The sequence below is a fragment of the Salvelinus namaycush genome, chromosome 20, assembly GCF_016432855.1.
Source record: "Salvelinus namaycush isolate Seneca chromosome 20, SaNama_1.0, whole genome shotgun sequence".
In the NCBI taxonomy this organism is placed as follows: Eukaryota; Metazoa; Chordata; class Actinopteri; order Salmoniformes; family Salmonidae; genus Salvelinus; species Salvelinus namaycush.
Genome location: NC_052326.1, coordinates 5,175,643 through 5,189,683, shown reverse-complemented (window position 1 = coordinate 5,189,683; position 14,041 = coordinate 5,175,643). Strand labels below are relative to the sequence as shown.

The window sequence follows — 14,041 nt, the reverse complement described above, 5'->3', positions numbered from 1 at the left end:
CTTTAACATTCGGCCATCAGATTTTCCACCAATGTTACTTAGAGACACATCACCGCACTCTAAACTCTGTAAACTGGTCATCTCTGTATACCTGTCGCAAGACCCACTGGTTTATGCTTATTTATAAAACCCTCTTAGGCCTCACTCCCCCGTATCTGAGATATCTACTGCAGCCCTCATCCTCCTCATACAACACCCGTTCTGCCAGTCACATTCTGTTAAAGGTCCCCAAAGCACACACATCCCTGGGTCGCTCATCTTTTCAGTTCGCTGCAGCTAGCGACTGGAACGAGCTGCAACAAACACTCAAACTGGTCAGTTTTATCTCCATATCTTCATTCAAAGACTGGACACTCTTTCTGACAGTTGTGGCTGCTTTGTGTGATGTATTGTTGTCTCTACCTTCTTGCCCTTTGTGCTGTTGTCTGTGACCAATAATGTTTGAACCAAGTTTTGTGCTCCTTCCATGTTGTGCTGTTGCCATGTTGTGCTGCTACCATGTTGTTGTCATGTTGTGTTGCTACCATGCTGTGTTGTCATGTGTTGCTGCCATGCTATGTTGTTGTCTTAGGCCTCTCTTTATGTAGTGTTGTCTTGTCTCTCTTGTCATGATGTGTGTGTTGTACTATATTTTGATTTAATTGTGTTATTTTCAATCCCAGCCCCCGTCCCCGCAGGAGGCCTTTTGCCTTTTGGTAGGCCGTCATTGTAAATAAGAATTTGTTCTTAACTGACTTGGCTAGTTAAATAAAGATCCTCTCAAGCTCTGTTATGTTGGATGGGGAGCTTTGCTGCACAGCTATTTAGCTATGTTCAGGTCTCTCCAGAGATGTTCGATCGGGTTCAAGTCCGGGCTCTGGCTGGGCCACTCAATAACATTCAGATACTTGTCCTGAAGCCACTCCTGCATTCTCTTGGCTGTATGCTTAGGGTCATTTTCGTGTTGGAAGGTGAACCTACGCCCCAGTCTGAGGTCCTGAGTGCTCTGGAGCAGGTTTTAATTAAGTATCTCTCTGTTCTTTGGTCTGTTCATCTTTCCCTCGATCCTGACTAGTCCTCCAGTCCCTGCTGCTAAAAAACATCCCCACAGCATGATGCTGCCACCACCATGCTTCACAATAGGTTTGGTGCCAGGTTTCCTCCAGATGTGAATCTAGGCATTCAGGCCAAAGAGTTCAATCTTTATTTCATCAGACCAGAGAGTCTTGTTTCTCATGGTCAGTCAGTGTTTAGGTGCCGTTTGGCAAACTCCAAGTGGGCTGTCATGTGCCTTTTACTGAGGAGTGGCTTCGGTCTGGCCACTCTACCATAAAGGCCTGATTGGTGAAGTGCTGCAGAATTGGTTGTCCTTCTGGAAGGTTCTCCCATCTCAACAGAGGAACTCGGGGTTCTATCAGGGTAACCATCGGGTTCTTGGTCACCTCCCTGACCAAGGCCCTTCTCCCTAGATTGTTCAGTTTGGCCGTGCAGACAGCTCTAGTAAGAGTGTTGGTGGTTCCAAGATTCTTCCATTTAAGAATGATGGAGGCCACTGTGTTCTTGGGGACCTTCAATGCTGCAGAAATTACCCTTCCCCAGATCTGTGCCTTGACACAATCCTGTCTCTGAGCTCCACAGACAATTCTTTAGACCTCATGGCTTGGCTTTTGCTCTGACAAGCACTGTCATCTGTGGGACTTTATATAGACAAGTGTGTGCCTTTCCAAATCATGTCCATTCAATTGAATTTACCCTAGGTGGACTCCAATCAAGTTGTACAAACATCTCAATGTTGATCAATGGAAACAGGATGCACCTGACCTCAATTTTCAGTCTCATAGCAAAGGGTCTGAATACTTATGTAAATAAGGTATCTGTTTTACATTTTTTTTTATAATTTAGCAAACATTTCTAAAAACCTGTTTTCACTTTGTCATCTTGGTTTAATGTGTGTAGATTGATGAGGGAAGAAATATATTTAATCCATTTTAGAATATGGCTGTAACGTAACAAAATGTGGAAAAAGTCAAGGGGTCTGAATACTTTTCGAATGCCCTGCACATGCCACAGACATAAATACAATTAAAAAACTGTCTGCAGTGAGACCCATGAGCCTGAGGTAACTGTTAAGGGACAACGTGTTAGATTTGAAATACCTAGAAATCATTTTTGACTCTAACATGTCTGTCAAAAAACAAATAAAAAAGATATATGGAACAGTCAAACGCAACCTGGTAAATTTCTAATTTATCAGAAACCAAATGTCAATAGATGCTGCTAAGCTGTACATGCACCCAATGATTTTGTACCATCTCTCGTACTGTGTCACAACCTGGTTCCAAACTAGTCTCACAGCAATGAAGCAACTTCAAAAACTCAATAAGCAAACTCTGAATGTGTTGGACAAAAAACCAAACACCTATCACCACTGCAATATCATTAAAAAAATACAACCTACTGAGCTTTGACAGCTTCTTACACCTTGCTGACATCGCTCTGCTGTTTAAGATCACTCATGACCTTGCCACACCACCTCTTACGCAACGTGTTACATATTGCAAGGACAACACCAGGATGACAAGAGCTTTAACCAGCGGGGACCACTCATCTCAGTTTAGGTCCGCTAAATTTGTCCAGACGGCTTTTTCAATCAGAGCGTCTGGATTATGGCACACCCTGCCAGTCGGTGTGAGAGAGTGCAGTACCTTTGCTACCAGTCATGGGAACATTAAGATATTCTGACTCTTAAGATGTCAGATACTGTAGGACCAAGGGACATTTCAACACTGGTGCAATATTATCTTTTATATTGTCTGTTGTTTTAGATTTAGATTTTTTTTATATAGAGATAGAGAGAGAGTGTTATATTGTAGCATTGTAATGATGTATTGATGTTGATTGTTTTCTGCCCAGGGACTACAGATCAAAATGAGCTATCTAGCTAAATCTGGTGCAATGCATTTGGACATGGTCCCTGACTAATAAATAAATAAACCGTCCGTTCAGGCAAATTAATCAATGGCTGTATCGATTGGCAGGGCTTTGAAAGGAGTCTGCTGGAGTAGTGAAAGAGTGGCAGGGAGCCACCGGGGTAGAGCCCAGCAGGTAATTAAGGTAAAATGTATGCTCCTCTCCACTACTCTGCCTTCCTAATTGTTCTCTACTCTAAAGGGTGACCTGTGGCCGAGAAATGGACAGTCCAGCCAACACCGTCACTTTAGCAGTCAGGAAGTGCGCACAATTTGACAAATGCCCGCCAGCCTCTCCAGCCCTAACAAACCACCAGGAGGTTGTGTGGTGTGTTTGTGCGTGCATGTGTGCGTGCATGTTAGAGTAATGTATGTGTGTGTGTATGCTTACGCGTGTGTGTTTGTTAGAGTTGCACTCATATACCCTCATTAAACCGAGATAGCACACTTCAAATGATGGGGTTTTAGAATGTCACAGGATGTGGATGGAGGCTTGTTTTGCCATGGGGTGGAAGTGCTAGGCTATTGTAAGAAAGGTCGAAAAACTAATTTGTGATTCCTCAAATAAGTGGGGCTGGATTTTTCCTGCATGCTATGTGCACTCATGCATAGACCCACGCAATGCAATATTAGCTTTCCCATAAAGGCTTGATGAAAGTGTAGGCTACAGAGATCTATTGAGTTGTTAAGAGCATGTACGGTAGCCTAGTCTATAACGTGACTCAATGGGACTCAAACAAATCTAGGTTCCATGCTCCACTGGAAAACACAGTGCACTTGTGTGTTCTTGTATTGCACCGAGGTTACAACCCTTGTCAATACCTCTCACTCAACACGACAGAAAAACATTGGATTCCATCGGCCGTGTGCTTTCACCGGCCCTTACATGTAAACACCATTTGACCTTGTCCTGAGTGTATCCTCAGTTATAATTAGCTAGCAGGCATCAATCTCTCGGTTTCTCAAACAAAGATGGACAAAGTCCCACCACCACATACATTTTGTTGTTTGACAATTGGTTTTAAGTGATTGGGAATTGTTGAACATTGCAGTACCTGTTGGGGTACAATAGCTGTCGTGAAAAAATAAAGAGGGGAATTCTCGAGGCGTTGGCAATTGAAGGGATGATAGACAGTGAGGGATTCAATGGGCTTCAAATAAATTGTGTCAACATCCTTTTTCACCGTTCTATAGGCCAGAGACCCCTTGATGAAGATAGAGGTCATTAATGACCATAACGCCCTATCCAATCACAAAGGAGCAGCAGGTAGTTCCGGGGCAATCTAAACCGATGTTGTGACATTTTGGAAAGTTTTCATTCAAACAAATTCCCTTTCTTAAGTTTTGTCCCAAAAAGTCCCTTCACTTTCTGTATTGACTTCTGCTGCAATATCCGACGTTGATGTCCTATATAGGTTAGGTATCAAAACATTTGTGAATCTCTGCGTATTCTTTATCAGTGTGAAGTGAAAATGGAGGCAAGTTTCTAGCCTATTACCAGTGTTCCTTTTATAATATCAACATTTGTATGAGTAGAGACCACATTGTCAGCACACCACTTGCTTTAGTCCTCCACTGCCAGTCCCACTGTCCACAGTTCAGTGAGAGTGTCTCTCTTCCAGACAGTTTGTCATTGTCCTCCCATTCTCTTACTTCTGCTCTAGGTGCTTAACCTATGGGCAACCTCGAGGCCAAGGCTCAATTGTCACCATTTAACATCACTTTAAACCTCTCTCCGTAAATGTGCATGACAAGAATCGTAAACCGCCCGTTGGTAATTCTATTAATAAAGCTGGTTTTGAATTATAATCGTTTTTTACTCTAGTTACGAAAGTCCCCGCAGCTCTAGGCAGCTGAAATGCAGGCGTCGTCAAGTCTCTCACGCATGTATAATGTTGCTAAATTAAAACGTGTATTTTTCCTTCCAACTTTGAAGTCGGTTTTAAAAAATGTCTGGCAAATTATCAGTTACATTGACTGGGGAGTAATTAAAAACCAGTAAAAAAGAATCGTTTGAGCATCTGCTTGTAGTCGTGTTAATCCAATTGTTTAAGTCACGTACAGTGCATTCAGAAAGTATTCAGACGACACCTTGACTTTTTCCACATTTTGTTAAGTTACAGCCTTAATCTAAAATGGATTAAACACATTTTTAAACACATCAATCTACACACAATACCCCATGATCATAAAGCAAATATTTAAAAAATAAAAAACAGAAATACCTTACGTACATAAGTATTCAGACCCTTTGTAATGAGACTCGAAATTGAGCTCAGGTGCGTCCTGTTTCCATTGATCATCATTGAGATATTTCTACAACTTGATTGGAGTCCACCTGTGGTAAATTCAATTGATTGGACATGATTTGGAAAGGCACACACCTGTCTATATAAAGGTCCCACAGTTGATAGTGCATGTCAGAGCAAAAACCAAGCCATGAGGTCGAAGGAATTGTCTATAGCGCTCCGAGACAGGATTGTGTCGAGGCACAGATCTGGGGAAGGGTACCAAAAAATGTCTGCAGCATTTCAAGTCCCCAAGAACAGTGGGCTCCATCATTTTTAAATTGAAGAAGTTTGGAACCACTAAGACTCTTCCTAGAGCTAGCCGCCCGGCCAACCTGAGCAATCGGAGGAGAAGGGCCTTGGTCAGGAACCCGATGGTCAAGCTGACAGATCTCCAGAGTTCCTTTGTGGAGATGGGAGAACCTTCCAGAAGCACAACCATCTCTGCAGCACTCCACCAACCTGGCACCATCCCTACGTTGTGCAGCGATGTTCCCCATCCAACCTGACAGAGCTTGAGAAGATCTGCAGAGAAGAATGGGAGAAACTCCCCCCAAATTGTTTTATTTAACCTTTATTTAACCAAATACAGGTGTGCCAACCTTGTAGCGTCATACCCAAGAAGACTTGAGGCTGTAATCGCTGACAATGCTGCTTCAACAAAGTACTGAGTAAAGGGTCTGAATACTTACAGTTGAAGTCGGAAGTTTACATACAGTTAGGTTGGAGTCATTAAAACAAATTTTTCAACCACTCCACAAATTTCTTGTTAACAAATTTTAGTTTTGGCAAGTCGGTTAGGACATCTACTGTGTGCTTGACACAAGTAATTATTCCAACAATTGTTTACAGACAGATTATTTCACTTATAATTCACTGTGTCACAATTCCAGTGGGTCAGAAGTTTAAATACACTAAATTGACTGTGCCTTTTAACATCTTGGAAAATTCCAGAAAATTATGTCATGGCTTTAGAAGCTTCTGATAGGCTAATTGACATAATTTGAGTCAATTGGAGGTGTACCTGTGGATGTATTTCAAGGCCTACCTTCAAACTCAATGCCTCTTTGCTTGACATCATGGGAAAATCAAAAGAAATCAGCCAAGACCTCAGAAATAAAAGGTAGACCTCCAAAAGTCTGGTTCATCCTTGGGAGCAATTTCCAAATGCCTGAAGGTACCATGTTCATCTGTACAAACAATAGTACGCAAGTATAAACACCATGGGGCCACGCAGCTGTCATACCGCTTAGGAAGGAGACGCGTTCTGTCTCCTGGAGAGGAATCTGCTTTGGTGCGAAAAGTGCAAATCAATCCCAGAACAGCAGCAAAGGACCTTGTGAAGATGCTGGAGTCAAGGGGTCTGAATTCTTTCCGAATGCACTGTATCTGTTGGGGGCTGATCTTGTCTTTAGGAGGCTTTTGCTACTGAATATTGGGAGGCACTGAGGCCATTATGGAGCATTCACATTCCCTTCATAATCATTGCATTAATAATTTAATTAGAGTGCACTGTTATACTTCCGACTGTAGATATTGAATAATCACAATTTTTGGGTTTTTGGTTCGGTGCCATTTCCGACGGTAAGCTGTTTCAAATACAGCCACATCAGATAACATTTCCATCTTCCATTTTTGTCTTGGGGTTGTGATGATTTGTTGTTTGTTGATCCAGGGCTGTGGATTAAAAGAGCTACCTCTGCAAAATGACTGTGGTCATAGTGTTAAGGTGGTGGAAAACGGCTTTAGAGTCCAGAATCACTTTTGGGCCTATTACTTCACTGCTTTTCTTTGTGGGTTGCATTTGTCCCTCCAGTCCCTAAGGATAAAAGCCAGTGGTATCCTAGCCAGTGACATTGACTTATCCTATTTTTATGTTTCTGTCTTTTTCTCTCTCCTTGCGCTGTTTAAAGTACCCACACAGTTGGCTATTGTGGGCACCCATTGATATGTTTATTGTTAGCAATTTCCACTTTGCTCTTTTGAGGAGCGGCCGTATGATGAATGTGGCGGAGTGTCAGCAGGGAGAACCGGGGCCGGCATTAAGATTGATTTCCATCCCCCTTTTTCTTCTTGACGGTGCTCCCCAACGTCTGCGATTAATAATCCCCCGCTCATTGATCACCGGTGCTGCTACCCTGAGCCCCGCACCCCTATCTGTGGTGGAGTCGGCCCACCCATGGCATAGCAAACCTCCCCGGTGCCCCTTCTCAGTGTGTGCCAACCACTGCGACTGCCATGTACCCTGATTAATGAGATTTGAGTCATGTATAATGCTAGCCGTCATCCCTCCCTCCCTCCTTCGCTCTGATTGGGGTAGATGGCTGAGAAGAGCTGGAGGAGGAAGATGGAATATAATAAATTAAAACGATCCATTATTTGTCAAGATCAAGAGCAACTCAGGAGATGCCTTCATTGACTTAATTAACGACAAAAGCAAAGTTATAACTCAGGCTTCGCCGATTTGGGAAGATACCCCTATTGGATTTTCCAGTCCGAAATTAGCAATGTTCTTAGAGCTGCTTTCCGAAATGAATCCAGATTAGCCTTAGATTAGCCTTAATCTGGGTTTTTGTTGTTCAGCATTATTCTCTATCACAGGGCTGTCCCTAGCCTTTTGGGGGCCCTAAGCAAGATTTGGTTGGGGGGGCTCCCACCTTGGACCCCTTCTTGATGTCAGAGAGAAACATTTAATTTCCTGCAATTCTGCACATGTTGCCATGGGCCAGAGAGAAAGATTAGCAATTGTATTACACATTTCATGCAATTGTATTCATTTTGCCTAGGGGCAAAGATAATATTTTTGCTGTTTTACACCTAATTTCCTTTAATTCTACCCATTTTGTCATGGGTAAAGATAGTTTTTTTCAGTTTTTAAGCTAATTTCCTGCAATTCAACACATTTTACCGTAACTTATGCCATGTTAATATATCAGAGTGAGAATGACTAACACAATCAATGGGGCTCCCCTGGAGGTCAGGGCCCCTGGGTAAGTTTGATTACTTCAAGTTGGTTAGACTAGAGCTGGTTAGACTAGCTACCAATCTAAAAATTGTTAACTGACATGGCTAATTGAGTGACTTTCAGTGACTGACATAACAAGAGAAAAACTGCCAATGCACGACCAAATGTCAACATTGCTTACTCTCAATAGTAAGTTGAGACCCCGACTTATGCCTGGGGCCGGCCCTGTCCTATCAGTTCCAGAAATTGGGCTATAGCCCATTGTAAATCTACTGTGAGGCCTTGTTATAAGCATGCATAAGTCTATTTCAAGGGCTTTGTTAGCACGAGAAAGCCGTCTATAGTACTGTGTTTTGTTTTTTGAGTTCGGTGTGGAACAGCTTTATGTAATGCATGAAAAAGTAAATATACCGGTAGTTATTTTGATCGCTGTCTTAGTTTACCACAACTGCAATGCATGGAGCCTGCTGGTCTCCTTTCTTCAGACTCCATCAAAAAGTAGGCGTCATTAAAACATTGTATTGGATCACAAAACAATAAGCTGTTGCATAGTGTATGCATAGTTGCTTCTTTGGATGATGCCATTGATAAGATTCAAGGGGTTTTTAACCCATAAGAGTCTAAGCCCTTTCTAAGCCGGGGGAGGGCGTGTCTACTAAGTTATATTGAAATGTTTTAAGAAGGTCATACCAAGAATCATTTTGCTATTTGATTTTGAATTTTTTAAGACCCCTTGAAGTATCCAAAAAAGAGAAAATGTATAATATTTGATGAATTTTTTGGGGGGGCCTTACTGCTATTAGACCATACAAACGCATTGAATATAGTAGTTCCCCCACCCCCAAAAAATTGAAAGGAAGTTTGTTCTGAAGTGTCTGTCCTATATCTGAATGACATAAGGAAGCAAGGAAGCATTTGCGAAAACACATATCTCTAGCTTAAACTGACAGATGTTTATTTATTTACTATGCTGATTTGATTTCCGCAGGGGCGCTGACATCGATTTGAATGGTTTTTAAACAACCACTTCAAAAGGTTCAAGTGCTCAGCAGCCAAATGCCATTTGTTTGTGCACTTAGCTTTGGCCTGTCCAGATTAAACGACCAGCTTTCATCTTGTAAAATTAGACAAAGCCTTTAAATTTCAACTCCCACCCAGACGCGCCGAAACAGAACCCAAATGGAAAGGCAGACTCGTCTCCCACCATCTTATGTGATTTAGCCATTGTTATTAGCCAATCTAGGGGAATTAGACTGACCTTGAGGCTAAAGAGCTTTGTCATGCTTTCAGGCATGATGTACAGTATCGACTTAACCATGATACTCGCAACATATGGATGATTCTGCTGTGATAGTCCAACGAGCATCTATGGGGGGGGGGAGGTTAGTGGTTAGTGGAGATTTACGGAAGGCAGACAACTTGAACAAAGTGTTATGATATATTGTGTCTGTTTCTGATCATCGCTACTAAACAACTAACTCTATAATACATCAATAGCAGTTCAAGTTTCTTTCTTCATGTGACTCAATGCTGCCCAACATCGGCTCACCATGTGAAATCCATGTGTCAAGTCTTGAACTTCCTGTTCAATCAGTTACAGGATCCTAAGAATACTAAGACACATACTAATACCATTACTAAGGCAGTTCCTCTTCGTTTGCCAATGGTTGGATTCACAAACTCTAAACCCTGTTCCTCTGTTTCTCCTTCTCCCTTCAGACCCAGTCAACGGGCCTCAGAATGTCAATGTGGTGGACATCCGGGCCCGCCAGCTCACCCTGCAGTGGGAGACGTTTGGCTATGCCGTGACGCGCTGCCACAGCTACAACCTGACCGTGCAGTACCAGTACGTGTTCAACCAGCAGGAGTTTGCGGCCGAGGAACTGATCCAGACGTCGTCCCACTACACCCTGCGGGGCCTGAGGCCCTTTGTCACCGTTCGCCTACGCCTGGTCCTTGCCAACCCCGAGGGCAGCAAGGAGAGTGAGGAGATCGTTAAGCAGACGGAAGAGGATGGTGAGTGTCAGTGTTTCTGTCTTTAGAGTGGTATTGTCTTGGTTCCACTGTCTTGTCCTGTTCCTAGTTCAAATACATGCATGTACTGTAGACATGCTGCCTGTACACATAGGGATGGAAATTACACTAGTCTGCTAGCCCAAGGCTAGTACTTTTTTTGACCAAGCTAGTTGAAAATGTGGCAAACTAGCCCTCCAGGCCACTGAAATTGTATCATATGTCACAGATGATTTGACCCAAATGTTACCTGGGCTAGTAGTATAAATTGAGGTCTACTAGCCTGGCTAGCCAGCGCCCAAATTCCATCCCTGCACATGCCAAAAATATGACACTTTTCATTCCAGTGAACTGTCATCCTGTTCTGAGCAAGGCCAAAATGTCAAAATAAATGTTTAAAAAAAAAACTAGGCTAGATCATGAGATGTCTTAAAATAGCTGCCATATTGATGTTGTTCCATACATTTACATGTATTCAAACAGACAATGCTTTGCAGTAAAGGCACTAGCCTGGTAGAACTGCAAGCTAATGGAAACATAGTAAGACCTTAATTGTTCCACTAATTAATACCACAATTATGATTGGTTACACTTGTAATAACTGTATAATGAGCGCTGATTATAGCCCTGTTATCCAACTATTAAAAATCCAATATGACCACAGCATGAATTAATGAGCACAAATGAATACATTGTATGTGTATGACTGGATGTAATGTATAAACTACAAATCAGCAGACCTTGCCATTATCGATGCACTATGATATCCTCATTGCATAAAGTTTGGTATATTTTCATTAATAACTGAGGGTGCATTATGTTTTTTAATCAAAACAGCCCCAACCTCCCACGAGGTCCCAAACTAGTTGAGAGTAGCAACACTGTGTTCATTGTTTTTACCTAATACTATTTAATCTCTGGGTTGTAATTTTTGTTCTCAGCGGTGCTAATTGCACTTCTATGAAAATGACTTTAGTTTTGTAGAGCTATGCACCGTCTCACAAATATGATTTCAATTTTAAAAGGCCTAATGCAGCCGTTTTTTATCTCAATATCAAATAATTTCTGGGTAACAATTAAGTACCTTACTGTAATTATTTCCAATCAAAATGTTCAAAAATGTACAAAAATAGCTTCTTAGCAAAAAGCAATATCTCAAGCAAGTATTTTGCTTGGACTGTCTGGGAGTGGTCTGAGTGGGGAGGGGAAAACTAGCTGTTACTGGATGAGATGGTTCGGAACTGTTTCTTGTTGGTCTATCAACATAGTTACTGCCTGCTGATGTCACCGTGCATTCCAAAACTCCATCCCACCAAAACAGGCTGATATTTCAGGTGTTCTTTTCAAACAGCTCTTACACTAAAAGGGCATTATTCTCATTTCCACAACGTCACAGTATTATTCCAACCTCATAATGTGGAAATATATGTACTGAACAAAAATACAAATAGAACAGGTAAAGTGTTGGTCCTATGTTTCAAGAGCTGAAATAAAATATCCCAGAAATTGTCCATACGCACAAAAAGCTTAGGCTCTCAAATTTAGAGCACATATTTGTTTACAAAATTTGTTATAATAAAAAAATAAAAAATAGAATCCATCCACCTGACAGGTGTGGCATATCAAGAAGCTGATTAAAAAGCATTATCATTACACAGGTGCACCTTGTGCTGGGGACAATAAAAGTCCACTCTAAAATGTGCCGTTTTGTCACACAACACAATGCCACAGATGTCTCAATTTGAGGGAGCGTGCAATTGGCATGCTGACAGCAGGAATGTCCACCAGAGCTATTGGCAGAGAATTTAACGTTCATTGCTCTACCATAAGCCGCCTCCAACGGAGTTTTAGAGAATTTGACACTATGTACAACTGGCCTCACAACCGCAGACCATATGTAACCATGCCAGCCCAGGACCTCCACATTTGGATCTTCATCTGAGGGGGTGCTGAGGTGTATTTCTGTGTGTATTAAAGCCTTTTTTTGTGGGGAAAACTAATTCTGATTGGCTGGGCGGGCGGGGAGGCCCACCCATGGCTGCATCCTTGCCCGCACCCTTGCCCAGTCATGTGACATCCATAGATTAAGGCCTAATACATTTATTTCTATTGAAATAGAAATATCTTTTAAATTGTTGCATGTTGCGTTTATATTTTTGTTCATTATATAAAACACAGGAAAATCCCGTTCGACTGTACTGGGCCTTTTAAAAGGTTCCTCTTTCCTGTCGCTGATGAAAATGAAGTACACTACATGCCCAAAAGTATGTGGACACGCCTTCAAATTTGTGGATTCTGCTATTTCAGCCACACCTGTAGATGAGAATGGAGCCGGAGGGGATGGCTGCAGTTCTATGGGCTCCTAACCAATTGTACTATTTTGTGTGTTTTTTCGCATTGTTTGTAACTTATTTTGTACATAATGTTGATGCTACCATCTCTTATGACCGAAAAGAGCTTCTGGATATCAGACCAGCGATTACTCACCTTGAACTGGACGAAGATTTTTTCTTTAATGAGTCTGACGCAAAGGATATAATGTTGCTCCCAGACAAGGCCCAAATCCCCATCATTCGCATGAAGAAAATAAGGAAATACAGGGGGCGCAGATCAGGGTGCCTTGTGAGAATTTGTCGGCGAGTGTGTAACCCGCCTCTGCCATCCGTTCTATTGGCCAACGTGCAAATCACTGGAGAATAAACTGATTGAGCTCCGTTCGAGACTATTCTACCAACGGGACATTAAAAACTGTAAAATCTTACGTTTCACGAGTCATGGCTGAACGACGACACGGATAATAAACAGTTGGCTGGGTTTTCCGTGCAACGGCATGACAAGACAGCAACGTCCGGTAAGACGAGGGTTGGGAGTCTGTGTATATTTGTCAATAAAAGCTTTTGCGCAATGTCTGATATTAAGGTAGTCTTGAGGTATTGCCACCACAAACGAATGCTGGCTCTGAGACCGCACTCAACAAGCTGTATAAGGCCATAAGCAAACAAGAAAATGTTCATCCAGAAGTGCCCGGAGACTTTAATGCAGGCAAACTTAAATCCGTTTTACCTCATTTCTACCAGCATGTCAGATGGGAATAAAACTCTAGACCACCTTTACTCCACACACAGAGATGTGTACAAGATCTCCCTCGCCCTCCATTTGGCAAATCTTACCGTAATTCTATTGTACTGATTCCTGCTTACAAGCAACAACTAAAGCAGAAAGTTACAGTGACTCGCTCAATACAGAAGTGGTCAGATGAGGCGGATGCTACCCTACAGGACTGTTTTGCTAGCACAGACTGAAGTATGTTCCGGGATTCAGCCAATGGCATTAATGTACATATCCCAACCAGAAGCCATGGATTACAGGTAACATCCGCACCGAGCTACAGCTGCCACTTTCAAGGAGCAGGACACTAATCCGGACGCTTATAAGAAATCCCGCTATGCCCTCAGATGAACTATCAAACAAACAGGCAAAGCGTCAATACAGGATTAAGATTGAATCGTACTACACCGGCTCTGACTCTTGTTGGATGTGGCAGAGCTTGCAAACTATTACGGACTACAAAGGGAAACCCAGCCGTGAGCTGCCCAGTAACACGAGCTTACCAGACGATCTAAAGGCATTTTATGCTCGCTTTGAGGCAAGCAACATTGAAACATGCATGAGAGCACCAGCTATTCCGGACCACTGTGTGGTCACGCTCTCCGTAACCGATGTGAGCAAGACCTTTAAAACTTCTTATGGCTGCAGTCCCGTTAACGGGATCGATATGACAACAGCCAGTCGAAGTGCAGGGCGCCAAATTAAAAAAACTGAAATCT

General features: G+C 42.4%; 1 protein-coding gene across 1 annotated transcript in view; it reads left to right on the top strand.

Annotated features, from left to right (window-relative positions):
- Nucleotides 1-14,041, top strand: part of LOC120065561 (receptor-type tyrosine-protein phosphatase T-like) — a 394,361-nt gene that overhangs the window by 125,548 nt on the left and 254,772 nt on the right. Inside the window, exon 8 of the mRNA XM_039016626.1 lies at nt 9,921-10,217. Coding sequence (XP_038872554.1) covers nt 9,921-10,217 — 297 coding nt within the window. The remainder of the gene's footprint in view (nt 1-9,920; nt 10,218-14,041) is intronic.